Source organism: Conger conger, chromosome 4 (assembly GCF_963514075.1).
Source record: "Conger conger chromosome 4, fConCon1.1, whole genome shotgun sequence".
In the NCBI taxonomy this organism is placed as follows: Eukaryota; Metazoa; Chordata; class Actinopteri; order Anguilliformes; family Congridae; genus Conger; species Conger conger.
Genome location: NC_083763.1, coordinates 16,055,964 through 16,074,769, shown reverse-complemented (window position 1 = coordinate 16,074,769; position 18,806 = coordinate 16,055,964). Strand labels below are relative to the sequence as shown.

Here is an 18,806-nt window from a genome sequence, read left to right as displayed (position 1 = left end):
CCACTCTCTGCAAACTCTAGAGACTGTTGTGCATGAACAGCCATGGAGATCGGCCATTTCTGAGATACTCAAACCACCCTGTCTGGCACCAACAATCATTTCACGGTCAAAGTCACTTAGATCACATTTATTCCCCATTCTCACATTTTGTCTGAAAAACAGCTCACGTCTGCATGCTTTTATGCATTTAGTTGCTGCCACATGATGACTAAATATTTGCATTAACAAGCTGGTGTACAGGTCTACCTAATAAAGTGGTCACTGAGTTCATTTGGCTGTAAATACCCTCATATTAAAGGTGACAGTCTGCAACCTCATATCCAATGTTTCATTTCAAATCCAATGTGCTGGAGAACAGACCCAAAAGAACAGAAATTGTACCACTGTAAATCCCATCGAATGTGGTCTGAACTGAAGAGGGGGGCCTATGAGCACAAACCCAAGGATTTCAATTATTCTGAATACATGGAGGAATGGTCAGAAATCCCTCCAAATGTGTTCTTTACATTACATCAATGGAATTTGGCAGACGCTCTTATCCAGAGCGACATACAGTTGATTAGACTAAGCAGGAGACAATCCTCCCTTGGAGCAATGTAGGGTTAAGGGCCTTGCTCAAGGGCCCAACGGCTGTGTGGATCTTATTGCGGCTGCACTGGGATTTGAACCACCAACCTCGCGGGTCCCAGTGATGTACTTTAACCACTATGGTCATGGCTTTCATCTTTACCAGGTGTAGTTGCACAAAGTAGGGGAGCCAATAATTATGAAAGCATTATTTGAAAGATGTAAGACATAGGTTGATTCCATTGAATCATTAATAAAGCACTCTACACATGGAAAATAAAGTTTATGTCATTATCTGTATTTTGTGTTTACACGATTTTTGGTGCATATTTATCAAAGGTCCCAATAGTATATGCACAGCTAATAAGAAGTATAACTGAACAGTTGTACTTCTTTTTAGCAGTGCACGATCCATTGGCATTGTGTGGTTTCCTTTTCCCTGTTGTAGCCTTGAAAATTTTAATGAAAGCACCACCTGGCTCAGAGATTATTCTACATTCTAAAGCAAGAGAACCATGTTGTGTCAGAATGAATGACATTTGTCTAGCATAATTGGAATAAAATGTGGGTTATTATATGGATTATACTCCTATTATCCTGAGAGTCCAAGAATAACAACTTGAATATGGCACCTTTCCTCTAGTTAAGTTGAGAGAAATTTATTTGGCACGTTAGCTACAAATACAGATGTTACTGTTAATATGGTATGCTTCATGAGACTGTTTACATTCTCAATGGAGACCTTGGTTAGACATCTCAGTAAAGAAGGCAGTGTTTATTACACCAACCCCATCTTGGCACTTGGGAATCTGTGTCTTACTTTGACCAGACTCCAGAGGCAGGACTGCCCCCTTTTGGCCTTCCCTTGCTACTTAAATTTGCTGTCTGATTTTAACATGAGATATGCCCATCAAAAAAACATGCATTAATGCCATTTTAATTGAGTGAATGTGAGGAGGTTTCCATTTTAATTGACAAAGTCTCAAATTGACAACACGTTTCTACTTGTTGCTTCAGATCTGAACTCACTCGCTGTTATATCTATAAATTGGTGTGCTGTGGACACATCCTGGCTTGCCTCAGGTATAGTTGACCTAAGGAATTGTAGTTGAAATAAGCCCCCATGATTTCAGCAGTTTGGAAAGAGAAATCTATGATCAATTATTTGATTTTTTAAATGTCAATCTAGCTCAAACATATGCAACATAATAGAAATTCTGCTTCAAAGACAAATTGATAAAAAAAGATTCATATCATATTTAAACAGGGCTGATGATACTGGAAATAGAAACTGTTGACACAAACTTCACTGTGTTCCTTAAGATAATTGCACTTTGTTTATTCAGGGGACTCAATTACAATTTCCTGATAGCAGCTTAGCAAAAATGATTCTTTTAAAACCAATAAAATCATATATCAAATTTAGTTTAGTTTTTTTGTGAAGCAATTATTGCATCTCACTGAAAGCAAAGTAAGTTGGTTCCATTGAAAGATAAGAAAGAAATATGTGCATGATGCATTGGGAATGTTAGATATGGGCTGTCACATCGTCTGTGATTTATTACAGCTTCAAAATCCTTTACCAGTCACTGCACACTACATCCGAAGTTGGGATGAATAACATTTATTGCTCATAGAATTAACTATTTGTTGCAAGGTTGTCCTAAGAAGGGTGCCTTCTTATGTACTCTTCTCACTAGCAGACACCACAACCATGTCCTGTTCCTTGTTCATGGAATATGCAAGAAAACCTATTTTTTAAAACCTGTGAAAGTGCATGGCTAAACGTAGGCTAATGTATCTCCAAAATTGCCTGGCACTCTTTGATCACATTTGCTGTTCTTGTGATTTGATTCTGTCATATACCACTATTATTGTTATGGTGGTTATTTTGCATGTGCTTACAGAAGCTTTATTGCCACATCTTTTAGTCCATATTGTCAATATTCTTAATCATTGGCACTAACTACCAGGTTAGAAATAAATAGATAAGAAATAATGCAAATATATTTTCTGTTGTGTACATATTTATTCTGCTCTCTTTGTAGGGTTTTACAAGAACCTCATTGGGAATACGAGAAATGAAAGTAGTACCAATTGTAATCGGACAGTTACATTTATGATGGACAGTCCTTCAGTCCTCCACAAGGGGAGCTATGATACTTCTTGATACCTACCTGTTCTTCACTCCACTTCAAAATTATATTGCATGACTGATTCAATTTATATAAATAAAACCAAATGTTCACTTTTATTCATGACGAATATATATACAACAATGTTGTCAACCCAATATAATCAAGTAATAAAGGAGGTGTACGTTATACAATAGTAAAAAGCACGTATTTTATTGACATTAATGCCGGTCTAGTATGATTATGGTATAAGGCTGAAAAAGCTGCATTACATAGGCTACAACACTGTTTAATCATACCAAACAAACTAACAAAATAATTTGTGCAATCTGTGCCCATGTTCATATTTAGGCACTTTGAAGTTACGTTTGTATTGACACGTTTTTAAATGTTCATTTCAATTCTTGATTCATCTTATTTCGTTATTTGGGTCTTGAGGTATCTTCAACAGAATTTGTACGTTTTAGATCATTCCCTGTGACAACTGTCTTTAGCCGCCGTCTGTTTGTGGCGCTAAAATAATTCTACCAAAAATGACCACTTGGAGCACTAAAGGCCTATTCTTTTTCATCTTTTTGGAAAAGTTTCTCGCCGATCTATGGAGGTAATTACTCCTAGCGTAAACCTCGAGGAAGGGGCTGAGCCTGCTAGACTGCATAGGGTTACTTTAAGAGGTAGGGGGAGGAGGAGGACAAGGATTCATAAAACAGGAGTTGATCAGCAAGGAATCAGTCCAAACCTTTGAACGGAGCGGCGTTACACTGAATTCCCATTCATTCCAAGAGATATATAGCCAGATCTGTATCTTTATTTAAGTGAAGACTGCGATTCGAATAGTTAATTTAGGCAGCTTAATTTGGCCACGTTTATCTAGAGTAGAAAAAAAAAATACTCTGCTGCTACATAAAGTAAGGGGTCAAAAGAGAGATTGCATCGGTTCACTGCTGATCAAACTTTGCAGGACTTTTCTTCCCTCGAGTCGCAAGGGAAGTTTTTCCCCTTATTGCATGACCTTTTTTTTGTTTAAACTATTCCTAAAGGACAAATCAAGTTTGTTTCTTCTTTGATTCCTGCGTTTGTCTGGTATTGGATTTTAACGAAAATAGGAAGAGGTTCTCAAATGCAAAACTACATGTATGAGAAGGCAATGGCACCAGAGACCAGAAACGGAGGAAGCGCAACGTTAAATAACAACAACGGCATAGACAACAGCAAGAGGAAATTGCTGATATGTCTCGATGTCTTCTGTTTGCTTCTCGGTAAGTTGTCGTATTGCCAACTCGCTTTATTTAATTACGCGACAGTAATTAATGAGGATGGTGGCTTAGCCCTACAACTGTAAATGTAACTGAAAGACGCGACTGCTAGTCATACACATGCAATGCAAAAAACATAAATAAAAAAGTTTTTAGTTTGTTTGAAGAAATGTAGTGTCAAACACAAATGAAGATGTGAATAAACAGTAGATGTAATATGTTGTTTTTAACACTCATTATGAAATTAGGTTAGAATAAATACTATGTGACCTATTTAGCCTACGTTTTCATGGTTTGCATTGCAACTTTGCATTCCCATAGAACATTTTTCGGAATACTTTACAAAAGCTATTGTGGTAAGCTAGCTGTTGTTTAAGCTTCAGTTTGAAAACACAGTGCATGTTATCGGTTTCAACAGAAGTACTCAGGCCGTTATTTTTTGTTATCGTAGCGCCTGTCCCACCATCACGGCATTTTGTCAACGGGACGGTACCCAACTTTCGAAAAGTGTAGTTTCGATTTAACATGCTACTTTTATCATTATGTTTTCGTAGTATAGTAAGAATGCTGAAGGCACCAAAAAGGACTTCGGCAGACAGTAGCTTACATCAAAATGCGGCGGGAGTTTGCAATCAAATTCCAGGTTTCAAAACATATATGCTGTTGACATTGTTTTAAATTGATGTTGGGTGCTCGTTTACATTTAATGACTTAAGTCACTCACTCACGACTGCAGAAGAACATTATTGTGTATGTATATAGGTTTACAGCTTCAGTGATGCTTTCCTCGCGTCGTTGCTTATTTTTGCGTAAGCGGACTCCAGAGAGCATCACCCGAATTATGCGCTGTAGGCTACTCCGCCATAAGCAATCAGTGTTTGACCCTGGAACACACATTTATTGTGCTATTTCAATAGCAAACATAAAATATGAGGCATTTGTATTACTGGCGTTTTTAGAGCAAGGCGTTCATTTTTTTTCATAGCAACATGTCAATTAAATAATGATTATTAGATCACTGACATTACCAATTTGGCAATAAATACACGAGTTTCTATGTTTTTCTTATATCCTACATTAGGAATTTGTGTTTTTTAATGTCAAAATCTCCGGAAGACGGATTTATAATAACATAAAAAAACTTGCAAAGCCTTGAAGAAAATGAACCATTCAGTAAGCATTTTGATGTGGTTACTATTTCCATAGCAGAGACTGTAATTACAACAGAACATTACAGGGGATATGAGGGTGATGATGGCTTGCATCGCTTAGTCCTGCGTCTGCAAGTTATCAGAGGTGAAGTTTTGGATCCCTGGAGCTCTCCTCCACAGTCCTGGCTGTCAAGAAGGCGAAGGATAAAGAGACTCTAGCCAGCATTACACATTACATTATTTCAGAAACTTTTTACAAGGGCTTTCAGCCAGGCAGCTTCTTTAGCACATATCAAGGCACCCCTTCTGAAAGAGTTGTGAGTTGGATCTCCCTTGCTTTGGACGGAGGGTTACTTGGAATAAATGTATAAACATGTGGTTTCATGCAAGACCTCCAAATGTGGACCGTGCATCACTGAAAATGCAATAAATAGGCTATAATTTCCATGTGACCTGATTAGTTTTTAGCATTTCGAACCACTGAGTGTTTGCATTGAGGGTGATGATGCGCTGAAAACATTAACTGATTTGTTTTCAGGTTAATCATGCACTATAGTCTTAATTGGTATTCAAATGGGTTATTTGTGGAGAAAGCTGTCAAAAAGAGGCATTTCTTATATTTATGTATCACTAGACTTTTATTTCTGACAAAAGTAAATTAAACAAAGCAGTGCATTTGGAGCAGACGTGGACATGGAGTACGTGTTTTTGTGCATGGGTTATTAGAAACAGAAGTGTCCTCATTTTTTTTCCGTATAAGTGCAATGTTTTTAACACACATGGGCTGGAATCAAAACCAACTTCCTTCCCCTCAGAAATCAAGCTGGCTTTTTTTGTGCATCGAAGAGCGAAGACAAACAAACATGTTCTTTTGTAATGCAATAGGCTGAGTGGCTGGTCTCTGTTGTGGTGTTATATGGTGAAAAAAGACACACTGGGGATATAGAGGAAGAAGGCTAAGTTGTGAGCAAAATTGTATTCTTGAATGGGCTGCTCTGGAGAATACAATACAACTTTTCATAAGTCTGAGGTTTAGTCCATCTCAAACATTTTCCTGTGCTGTGATGTTTTTTGATGCGCTTGCATCACTGTCTCTTTGCCTTCCCAAGGGGCCTTTCCAGTACTTCTTTGGGTCTGATTATTTGGTTGCTTTATAAATGTTTTTTGCAGATCACTATGGCAACCACACAACCTTATGCCTGTACAATTAAGACTAGAGAGTCGATCCTCTTCATATGTTTAATGTTTCACAGTATTCGTTTTTGTGAGTCTTATACATATAACACAATACCCAGTGTCGAGCACTGTTTTTAATAGTCAAAAGCCACATCAGAGAGGGTAATTTAATAGTGGCATGTTAGACATATTGGACAATAGACAGGCAGAGACCACTGAGCACGTTTGAGTGCTGGTAGATCTCTGCTGAACTGATTTGTATTGATAATGCATTTGCTGTCTGTACCAGCAAGCAACCCTTTGGTGGAGTGATTGGTGCAAAGGATTGCTTGCATTCTTGTGTTTGCATTTATGCCTGTAGGCACGTGTTCCAGTCAAGAGTATGTGCACCGCCTCAAATGACCAGGTTACACCGAGCCCGCTTTGACTCACATTAAGTTGTATTTGGTAACAGTTTGAAGTCTACCACCTGAAGATGTGTCATTTTTAATTGAAGCTTGTTAGATGAACAAGGTTTTAAAGTCGACCCCCGGGCAAAATGAGTTCAAACTGGCTTTGGCCCGGATAGATAATTTCAATGATTACTTACTGTCAGATATGAGTGTTCATTGTGAGAAAGATCGCCACTCAGAGTTAAAGCCGGCTTTCTAAAGAAATGTGCCTCTACAGATGTCCTGGTCCTTTTGTCACGTATCCATTATGTCTTTCTGTAGAATGGGGAAAGAGTTTAGAGCTAGATAACTGATGATATGTTCTCAAGCCTGAAAACCCGCTTGCAAATTGGATGAAATTGTATCCACAGTTTTTTTTGTGTCTGTTCTGTTTAAATGCATTTTAAGTATTTGTTAAAGGTATGCAAGGATGGCAGGAATCAAGTGACCATGTGCCTACTCCATTAAGTCCTTTGGCTTTAGCCCTTACCTCTTGAACTGCCTTCATTTGGCCTGTTCTATAAATATTTGCCAAAATTTCTTACATTCTTCACTGGCAACTGAGCAGGGAGCTCTATTGAAGTGCCATCTGGTATAATTTTGGGAGTGTGTGTGTGTTGCGGAATTCAGGAAAGGGTGGGAAAAGGTAGAGTCTGGGTTGGCTTAGGTGTGGCAAAGTCTGCTGTGAAATGCAATACTTCTTTCTAGTCCATTTCCATGGAGTGCACTTACAATTACTGAGTAATTGCTGGGACCCTTGAAGCTCAGCACATTTTCATGAAGGAATGCAAAAGCTCTAAGCAGTTAAAGCAGATTCTTCTTGCGCTCATTTGCTCCATCTGATTGTTTTCCGGCAGGGAATTTAGTTGATAAGCAGCCCCTATGTAAATGAGAGAGATGGCACAGATGATCTTGTCAATGAGTCCGGGTGGCTGACTTGTAGGTTCAGACTGATTTTCTCTGACTATGGTATGTGTGGTTGTTTACGTTTCTGTTGCTTTCAGTTCTTGACAAAAACAGAAGCTGTCACAACCAAATCTCTGTTTATACGTCTAAAGTATATGCTCGACTTGCATAGTAATTCTGTCGTGGATGAAATTGTTGTTTAGATTTTCTGTGAAAGCACTCTGTGGTGTGGGATGGTGTGTTGATGATTTTCCAGCATTTTGGACTCATTTTGTTTCTCCTTTTCTTCAGCACCCACTGGTGTGAATAATATACCAATGATGTCCTGGTAATCTGCACCCTAACTGTGCAGACTGGACAAAGGAGCATGTTGAGGTTCCAGCATTGCATTGCCCTTTAACAGTGTCATCTCTCAGAGTCCAATCTAAAGCTCCTTGAGTTTTATGTCTATAAACTTAAGAGAGGAGTGCGGATGCGACTTCACAACTGATTGAGCTGTGCTGAGAGCCTGTTATTTAATTGTTTTTCCATGAAAACATGATTGATGTTTGGGAAGCTGTGAACACTGTGGAAAGAGTAGGTGCTTGAGACCTAGGAAAATGGATCCTATCTTTGTGTGTGTGTTTGTGTGTGCACACACACGAATGCGTGCGCTTCCTTTCCTCGAGTGACACCATTACATTTAACAAGACTCTTCTGGTGGTGAGTCCTTCCAGCGTTATGCCCACGCGCAAACGAAACATAAACAATGTCTCACTTTAAACGTAGGCTGGTTTTTGCGGCTGCTTGTAATATGACTAAATTATATACCTATGAGATTTACAAGGGAGAAGAACTTGCTCAACATAGCAATTAAATTGACATGCAATGGCCTGGTGTGTTGGTTTTTCCTGAGAACTTGGGCAGGCTACTAGAGCTTGTATGTGTACAATGTCTCGTGTTTGGATATACTAGAGTAGATGCTGAACAGTTTGAAGCAGGGGTGTGAGGAGAATGTTAATTAGGAGTTATCAGACTGTTGATAGGAGGCCCCTTTGTAAGGAGTAGACGGCTTCAATTACCATCTGCTTCACTGTGCTTATGCCTTATTAGCCACCTCTCTGATTAGCCACCTAGTCTTTGTGTAGTCAGACTGCAAAAGAAAACAAACAAAGACTAAAGAAAGAAGCCTACTATGGAGTAGTTAGCAGGTGTGTTATAACATTTGCATCTTTAAAAAAAAGTGACTTCACTCTTTGTTTCCCCAGTCAGTTCTGACAGGTGAAAACAATGATACCCTTTAGGATTGAACTAAATGACCTTCTACAGATCTATTGCCGCCATAAACCATTGTGCTAGCACAAAGTAGCAGTGGATAAACCTGGTTATCATGTTGATAACAATGCGGGATGCAAAAGTGCCCTGCTGGATGTATGTACAGCTGTGAAGTATGCAAATTGAAACTATTTCCAGATCAATACAATTTTGAGTTTGTATTGTTAAGCACACCACATTTCCCCATGCATATCTTCCTCTCTTTATCTGACTTCCCAGTTGATGAAATTGGTTACAATATTTTTTTTCTTTGGAATGTGTCATGAGGAGTTCCACACAGGCCACCTGTGACACCTCTGTGCTGTAACCCAGGAATCCCTGCATGCATTCTGTGACCGAGAGAACCTGCCACTGTCTCTCTGATCTGTGTCATGTGGATTAACCTCACAAAGCCCTGCATTCCTGCTCTAATGACGCTCGCTCCTTCTGAGAAGCTTCTTTGGCTAAGGTTTATGGCCGCAGTGACATGGCCTCGACCTGATGCAAATTGGCTGCCCTCTGACTGCCTATTATTAAGAAGCAGGAGGTAGCAGCTCCATCATCTCCAGTCAGCAGACTCTGACATACAGTGTCAAGCATGCACTTGTCGGCAGGGCCGATACACAAATGTACAAACGCTCTTAACGACATTAAAATGCATATTTTCTGTTAAGTGTCAATTGAGTCATCTCCCCCAAGCATCTGGTGCAGATGGATTGTGTACAGTGGGGCAGCCTTGTTGGGTTCAGCTGCTGAGACCCTGCTCTCGTTCTCATTGCTTGACTCAGCACACTGTCAATTGGTGCTCTGTCCAGCTCTGTTTGTGTCCCAATGCTGTCATTCTCTGTGCCTTCAACAATGGCTCCCAGAGCGGGAGAGAGAGAGAGGGGGGGGGAGCGATGCTGTTTGGGAACAATGCCTCCTTTTGATGCGTCACAGGGCTTTTTGGTTAGTGAATGTAAATGGGCCCGTGTGTCCCAGGCTGGTGGCACTGCACTGGCAGCCATTGTCATGAGCTGCAAGTGGCCTAGTTTATTTGCAGTATTGGAAACTGCGGACTCTCACACTTTAAGATCACATCTCTGCTTTCCTGCCACCAGCTTTAGCTGATGCAAGGAATGCATTGCTTTTCTGGAACCTTGGGTAATAAGTTTAGGAGTTATTATTTCTGTAAATAGGACTCCTTTTCTTGTTTATGGAATGATGAGTTTATTCCATGATTCTGTGTTGAAAGTTGTTTCTCAACCTGGTGGTGAAGTTAGTTTAATAGGTGTAATGAAATTTAGGTCCCTGATACTGCGGGCTTATATGGGGTTCCTGAATGTGGTTGACAGATTTTATACAGACAGGATTTTATACAGGCGTGGTGGAAATGTAACGGAGCAATATAAAATACTTTGTCTCCACTATCTGGATGTGTCTGCCCTGTGTGTTTGGTGTCACAGGGTACCAGTGAGGAAGCTTGTTAAAGATGTGGTTTCTGGGACTTCACCACAAAAAGGAAGTGGAGCATTTAGAGGATTAGACTACTTCCAACCTTTTAACACGGATCAGAGCTGCAACAGGTTAAGGTCTGCCTAACCCCAGAGCATTCTGGGTTGCAATTACTATTCCATCTTACTGAAGGGCGCCTCAGAGGGCCAACTACAAATTTGATTAAGACTGTGTTGAACCTGTTATGCGTCTCTCATAAAACAAGATTTCTGCTGGTTATGTTAGTCTAGTAGGAATAAAACAGGCAACTGTTTTAAAATGCAATTCCTGTAGGCCCTGACTCTTTTACATAATCTGCTTAACATACCCATAGGCTGTTTGTGATACACCTTTAAAGGTTTTGCTCCTAGCTTCAACCTAATTTAATCAGTGTATTTGCTTAAACAGCTGGATGCCTTTGGAAGCACTAAATAACAAATGCAAATAGAGGTACAGTTTACATAGTTGTAAAGACTTGCAGCCATATGAATTACATGTTGCACATTAGTTAAAGATAGCATATACCATATCCAGAGTATGCATTTAGAAATTTCTATATTTAATTTGCATTACTCTGGAGGTATGAAACTGCGGCATAGCATGCTAGCAGTAAGGGATTGTTACATTGTTAATACCTGACTAGAACTGTTGTCACAGAGGCTAGGCTAGATTTTCTGTAATTTCCTGTTTTATTTGTGAAGGTTTGTGTAGGAGGTTGCTCCAACCACATTGTGGTATCAGTGCTGTGAATGTTGACATCCGGGCTTGCCACAGCCATTCGGGATCGTTGTGCCAAGTCGGACGCTCCGTTCCTGGAGACCAAGCCAGTCTTGTTTTCCTTCTGGTTTTGGAATTCTATGCTTGTGTTTCAGTGGGCCTTGTTTTTGGGGCTTTAGGATCTGCGGGTTTCTGGGACATAATGAGGAAGAGGAAGGAGTCATCGGGAGGTGGCCCTCACTCTGGCGCCACCCAGCCTCGTTTAACCCAGTCCCCTGTCCCTAGAGCGCTTACTTAACACCAGGATCATTTTAATCGGAGGATTCCAATGGCAGCCGGTCATCTCCGGCACTTCTGTCATATGATATAATTCCATTACAGCATGCTCAGGAGGGCTGGTGCTAGCTGAGAGCCAAGCTGTATTTTAAAACCATGATTATCTGTATTTCACATACAAAACCTCATTTGGAGTCAGGGTAATAATGTACATGGTGCTTTTCAGAATACACATACCTGTACCAGCCCAGTACTGCTTCACACCTGGATACCTTGGCGCAGTCATATAGAGATTTGTGTGTTGCTGAAAATGTCTGTTCTGTTTTTTTGTGCCATTTACGCACATTGTCATTTGCTCAATGGTCCATGTTGCCATGTCCTACCTGCACAGCATGTATATAGTGATGCACTGATGTGTAACACCGTCTCAATCCTGTAGTGTAGAAAGAGGTTTCCCTTGAAGCCTCTACAGAGAAAGATAGTGTGTTTGTGTGTATGTGAGAAAGCCGTTGCCCTCCTGAGAGGACTTTAAACCCATAGGTGTGCAGTTTATTGGTAATAGACTTTATTTAAGCTTTAAATGGGAGTTCTGTGCATTCCATAATGCCCCCCCCAAATCTTCAGCAGAATAATAGCTTTGGTTCCAGCTGTGTTTATGTGTCTGTTCCCCTATCCCCTGTACTCTATGATCTGTCACATGAAAAGGATTTGTTGCATGATTATAGTTACTTGTGTATCTTATTTCACAAAGAAGGCCACCTCTTTTGATTTCGAAGGAGGCAGAGGCCCAGCTGGTTTTTCATTATGGCCGTGTAAACAAACCCAAAAAAAACAAGATCGAGGGAGTCTGTGAGATGGGGAACACACACATTGTGAAAAGTCGAGGTGGCTTGTAGGGCCGCTGATTGTTGTGGCTGCTCATTTTAAAGGGTCGAATAAAAGGATGAATATTTAAAGTGACATATCAGCCCTTGTGTATTCCGAATGAACAGATCTAATTGGATTTTGCAATCATACATTCTAGTACTCCTGGGAGCCAAGGCCCACTACACAGGTATTGGCATTGAAGAGAGCTGGTTCCCGGAGGGCATTGTGGGGGTGTTCTGCTGCAGTTTCGAGCAAGAAAAGCACATTTGCCTCGCTGTATGGGTGAAGCCTGTAGGATGAAGAGGAACCAGTTAGGAGCCTGAAGTCAGAACTTGCAGTTTGGGGAATAGGATATCCAACAAAGGCAGCTTTCAGGTAGGCCGCTGAAAATGTGCGGTCACTCGCGTGGGAGCTACAGCTATGTATGCAGGGCACATGCATAAACACAGCTATTTCTGTATACAGTAACTCACACTTGCCAATGGAAACTGTGTGTTTGTTTGTTTATTTTGATAGCTGTGGTATGAAAACAAATCCATCAAGAAATGTCTGTTCTTAATTTAATGTTCTTTGTCTTCTTCAGTGCTAATTTAGAGAGCAAATGTTTTTTTGTCTTTCCATGAGAAAAAGTACAATTACTTAAATGTGATCTGAAATGTGAGCGAGTGATTATTGCAGAACCTTTTTTTGTTGTACATAACCAGTTGTACAGTACAAAACGTTTCACAAATATCGGAGCGGAGTTGCCAAGAAAGACTGTTTCTTCAGAGTCTACAGCAAAATGAAGTTCACAGAACATCCTATGGGGGCTGTGTGGAAAAAGAGTGGGGCTCGCATTTATTTCTATGAAAAAAAAAATTCTCTGAGTAAGCACATGTTTCAGCGCAGCCCTGGCCCCATATCCTGTTTAATGTATTGAGAGAATGAGAAAGGAAGGGATTGGCACTATCCGCTGCGTGCTGACATCAGCAGCTTGCATAGACAAAGCTATCTGAAGCGGGGCCTAGCGGACTGGCAGCCAGGGAAGAGGCCTGCAGCTGGCCTGTTAGTCCGGTCCCAGAGTGGCACACACTCCAGCCAGTCCAGCATCTCAACTCCCCTCCCCCTTTCCACTGTCTCATCTGCACTCAAAGCCAGACTTTCCACCAGTCTTCTCCTCCCCCTGTCAGTTTAAAAAGTCATTATAGTTATAGAGCTGCACAAATGGTTTTCATATTTTGTGACATGTAATACAGCATATTCAGTTAAGTGGGTCAAAGTTCCCAAGGTCTTGGTTTTCAAAGAATCTGTATTTCAGTATTGTGCTGTTGTCTAAGGTTTCCACACTGGCTTTAGAAGGCATGGGACATCCATGTTGAGGTCCTTCTGTTTGCTTCACTATTTTAGCACCTACCTGTCACTTGAGTTTTTCTGAAAGGTCAGGCATCCATCTGGGGCAAAACTTCCCCCCCCCGTGTGTGCGTGCGTACGCGTGTGTGTGTGTTTGTGTGAGTGAGTGCCTGTATGAGTGTGTGCTAAGGTGAAATACTCATCACTGAGGGGAGGAATGCAGTTGGCCCTTTGTGTTTGGGACCCGTGTCAGGGTCAGGAACGCTTCAGAAATACCACCCCTGTTTAAAATGGCTGTGACTTCCCAAGAATCTGCACACTGTAGGCACATGCCTGCTACAGTAATGCGTGTGGTGCCAGATTTAAAGAGCACTGTCTCACCCCTCCAAACATCCTGTCTATATATATATATATATGCCCACAGGATGTAACCCTGAAGCGCAATGTATATCTATGTTCATTTAAGGTCAGTGGGATGAGTTTTCCACCTAGAACACCTATATCTTGCCAATCTCCTTCGATCTTCCTCTGTCTTTTTGCACGTAAGTGTTTGTAAAGCAAATACTTTTGTGCTAAAATACAGGGAATGTAGCGATGAGTAGAAATAACGTCTCTCAATTCCACCACTCCCTCCTCCATAGTCCCATTTTGTTAATGTAGAATGAGTTCTGACCCTGTCATGGGTCACATGACGGCCTGGCCTGTTCCTCTGCACTACATCCCGAGCACTTGGAAGCGTTGACTAATTAATGTACATTTCCCCCTCTGCCTTTCCCAGCAGCCTGCTCCCTTTGTATTTGCCCCTGCGAGCATTGATGGAGTGAACAATACGCCAGGCCCTGCAGCCAGAGTTGGCACTCATCCACCCATTCTCTAAAGAATCACTCCCACAGCTTATCAGCCCTGGACAGTGGCCCTCTGCTCTAATGCAAAGATTGTTGGTGATAAATGCAATTAATGGACCAGAAACCAAAGAAAACAAAAGCTCCCGAAGCAGGGCCGTGTACTTTTGGTCTTGTAATTCACTATTGGCTACTGTTAGGCCATCCCAGGGTGAAGGCAGGTCACACATAGACTCTCGGCTGCAGTATTCTCGGCTGGAGTGGGTATTCCTGGCAGCTACTTTGAGAATTTGTAAGTATCAGAATTCAAAGGATAAACGCTTTCCCCATTCAGCTGTGTGAAGTTGGCTCCCCTTAAGCAGTGTGTGAGAACTGAAATGGCAGCAGTGGCTAATCCACACTGGCATTTGGCAAGTAGCATTTAGCACCATTTAGCAGCACTAGTGGCAGGATTCTGCTGCAGCGTGCTCAGAATCAGTCCCTGAATGGGAGTGTGGTGATGAGAACAGTGCTGTGGAACCTTCCGAGACCTTCATTTCAGCTGAAAGGAGAGATGGAGAGAGGCTGTATGACTGTGCCTGGCTCGCTCTACCCCCTGTTCCCCTTCATCAATCTCACTGTCAGAAGAATGCCGGAAGGCTGTGATTGGATAGAATGCGTGGCCCTATCCCAGTTCACCCCTAGTGCCGCCGTACCAGTCCCCATGTCCATGTTGGTGTACGTGCCTTGATGGAATGAGTAGTCCTGCAGCTGCTGCTCTGGGAAGAAAATGGCAGGTGACGGCCTCCCCGTGCCAGTAAAGCCATGTCTACCCTCCCAAAACTCTCCTTCAGAGAGTCCTCCAGCTCCGAGCCTGATCCCTGAACCCAGCAGTCATCTGTCATGGTGCTGTCAGGGTAGGGTGGAGGAGGCACGCAGGGTTAATAGACTGGCAAGGCCAACCTTCCAGCTGCCCTTTTCCCTCCATCCCATTGTCCCGGCCTTTGCTATTTGTTTTCCTGAGGAGAAAGTGTCACATGGTCGCATGCGAGACAAAAAAGGATATCCTCAGTTATCCAAGATTAGAATGCCCCCTTCTACCTCGCTTCCACACTGGTCATTCAGGTTTAATCTAATAACATTAGAATATCGCTTGTTGCAGTTTGATGGGGAAGAGGCAGGCTGGTTTTCCAAGGCTGGAGTGTGTGCTTTGTCCTTACCTTTGTTTACTGCCTGGCTTATAGGAGGTGAATGGGATATTTCTTCATCAGTTTAATACACTTGGGAAGAAAACACCATTGGATGAAATTACATTTCAGGTGACTTTTCTAAGCATTGTGGGGCTGTTTAATCAGATTTAATGGCCATACAATTATGTTTAGTGTTACAGTGAGGTGCACTTATCACAGAACCTTACAGCTGGGAACATTTAAATTTTATTTTACACAATAGTAATTTTATATTTCAGTCATTCCCATAAAACTGTATGGTTATAGAAATGAAGTGAAATTACATTCTTGCGATATGTCTTTGATTGTCTATTTTATGTGTTTATGTAAACCTCATGTGTAGTAGTAAGGTTTAATTTTGTGGATTAAGTATCTCATTCAATAGTGAGATTGCAGGATAGTTGAGAGGTCATTCTTGTGGTATCATTACATCACTTCTCCAGGAATTTGCAGCTATTCCTTTAAGGCGGTGCTGTTTTGTGTCCATGGTGACAGACCTTGGAGGGGTGTTAGCAGTTGCAATGCAACAATTGCTTGTTATGGCTTCATGAGCAAGGGTCCATGTGACTCTTTGACAGTGAAAAGCTGTGACTGGGAATGGTTTGCACAAATTAGGATGGTAAAACTTGGAAGCATAAAAATTGAGCTAGCGCCAGATTTTCTTCTACCATTTTATGATTGGTATTACTGCACAGATGAGTGACCCCAGTTTGAGTTTCCCTGGATAATGAGACAAAGCTGGTTCAGACTCCTTGGAGTTGCTGTACAGTGTCAGAGTACATTAGTATAACCTGATCTCTTGCCGTGCGAGCTTGTCCAACGTAACCCCAAAGCCAATCAAAGCAGCACTCCAAAATAATCTTCGCTGAGGCCAGTGAGGCATACCTGACAGCCAGTCAATCCCACCTCCCCTGATGACTGCCATGGAATCATGGGGCTTATTGTTTTTTCCAGTGTCAAAACTGTAATAAAAAGTTTTTCCAGATCTCGCACCCCTGCCTCTGCCTGTCTTACCTTCAGATGTACTGAGGCACTGGGGCTCTGCAGAACATCAGAGAAAGTGTGTGCATTCCAATGGCAGATGGACCCGATAAAACGGTGCCAAATGTGTTTCATGGTTCACGCTTTATACCATAAGCCTTCATGGGGCTCTAATGACCGGCGGTGTCTCCCATTTCTAAAAGCAGTGCATGTTCCACAGACCGGGAAAGACACGCACCCAATCCCCCACCCCTCACCCCCATTTCAGGCAAAGGTGAAAAGTGTGTGTCCGCATCTGATAAGCAAAGTAACATTTTCGACAAGATATTGCAGACATTTGCCACCCACTTATGATTGTTTTTCATGGCTGTAGTTTGCTCCCCCCCTCCATTCAGGCCCAGTTGTGTTTCATTATGGTTTAATTGAGCAGGCAGTTTGTAAAGCTCAATGGGCAGATGAACTGTTTATGCAAAGTAAACCCCATGCCCCTGGGAAAGTGACGATAACACTTTCCCGCCTCTGCTGGAACTCTGGTGGACTAGGGTCACTTTCCATATTTATTATCATAGGGGATGGTGAAAATGTATATTTTATTTTATCGTTCCATAAAGAACATTTGAGAAGAGTCCATAGAAACAATATGGAGATAAAGTAAACCCTCAGGTTTGAGCTCCCTCCATTTTAGTTTCTCAGTGGTTTTTAAAATGTTGAGGAATTTGTAAAATGGTACTCAAGTCATTTCAATGTGACCTGTTACTTGTCCTTCCCCCCTCTCTTGGCATTGAAGGTGAATAATGGAATCTTTAGTTGTCAGTGTATGCTTTGTGTTTCTTTGTCACAGTGCAGGAGTTCTTCTGAATGTAGGTCTATTCAGGGTTTTTTTTCCAATTTGGCCTTTTTTTAATTCACTCCGCTCAACAGGCCCAGCCCAGCTCTTTCTCTCCCTCTCCTACAGCTTCTGTCTCCTTTTGCAAACGCTCCCTCATTCCCAAAATTGGGAAAGTGACAGCCCCTACTGCCACACATACCCTCTCCAAAATTAGCATTTGCACAGTTATTAGCATTTTCTCCCTTGGACGTGCATTTGTGGTTACGTTTTGCGTAAGATGGCTCTTTTTTTCTTTTCTTTTTTTCCCCAACGGTTCAAAGGATCTTGTTGTTTTCCGCTTTTGGTTGGGGGTGGCATTGGGGAATCTTTGCATACCACACTGCTCTCATGGAGATGGCATGGAGGGCAAAACAATGTTCCCCTGGCATGGTGGAGCCTGTGAGCTGGGGAAGTGGGCACGGACAGAGAGGCTTTTGTGAGCGGGTCGACGCAGTGTGGAAAAGAGGGCCGAGTTCGTCCCCCCCGGCCACTGCGCTCCTCTTTTTAAAAGCCCATTCAGGCTTTGTTGGGCCGCTCCGCTCCCTCTATTGCACAGTGGAACCCGGAATGGCCTCTTTATCCCACTGTGGAACAGAACCCAAGTCCTACTCTTTGCTTCTGAGCCTCCCACTTATATTCTCTGACTGGCTTATAATTTGTTTAAGTTTGCTACTGAGGGCAAAGCTCCCGTCGGAGTTTTCACATGTGCTAAACCCGGGGCTGTCTTTTCAATACCCTTCATTTGCATCATAATCTGCCAATGCAGATCACGCCACTGTGAGTGGAATTTCTTATTCTCCATCTCTCAAGCTTCCCAGCTCAAAGCTGTTTACTCCCCAGCTCTTTGGAAGTCTCTGTGTGGATCTGTTGGAGAGGTTAATGCAATGCTGAAATGGTTCTAACGTCTGCTGAGATGATCATCTCTTTCTCAGATGATCATCTCTTTCTCAGATGACAATCAAATGGTGTAAAATTGCCATTGGTGGCCTTTTGAATGTGAAAGTTAAGAACAGGCAGACCTTTGGCCCAAATGAGGTCTTGTTATTATTCATTGGGCTGCTTAACTGTGACCTTATATAAACGATGGACCGTCTATGCCTTGTAGGACCTTTCCAACTGTCCATGGCCCCTGACCCTGGCTCCCGTCTCATTGTCATCTCCAGCTAAAACAGCCTGTTCCTTTGTACAGGGCAAGAACACTCAGCCTATTGCCCCCGACACTGTTAATACTCCTGGTTTCCGGTTCTTTCCCAGTTCCACTGTTTCAAAGTTCCGGCCTTTATTTTTGCAAGTGTCTGCCCAGTGATGTAGGTGATGCTTAGATAGAGAC

General features: G+C 42.0%; 1 protein-coding gene across 2 annotated transcripts in view; it reads left to right on the top strand.

Moving 5' to 3' along the window:
• The first annotated feature begins 3,396 nt into the window (after window positions 1–3,396).
• plpp3 (phospholipid phosphatase 3) overlaps window positions 3,397–18,806 on the top strand; it is a 36,044-nt gene continuing 20,634 nt past the window's right edge. The window contains exon 1 of one of the 2 annotated variants that reach the window (XM_061239424.1): window positions 3,397–3,961. In XM_061239424.1, the coding sequence (XP_061095408.1) occupies window positions 3,823–3,961 (139 nt within the window). In that variant the 5' untranslated portion in view covers window positions 3,397–3,822. The remainder of the gene's footprint in view (window positions 3,962–18,806) is intronic. The other variant, XM_061239423.1, reaches the window with a different exon arrangement.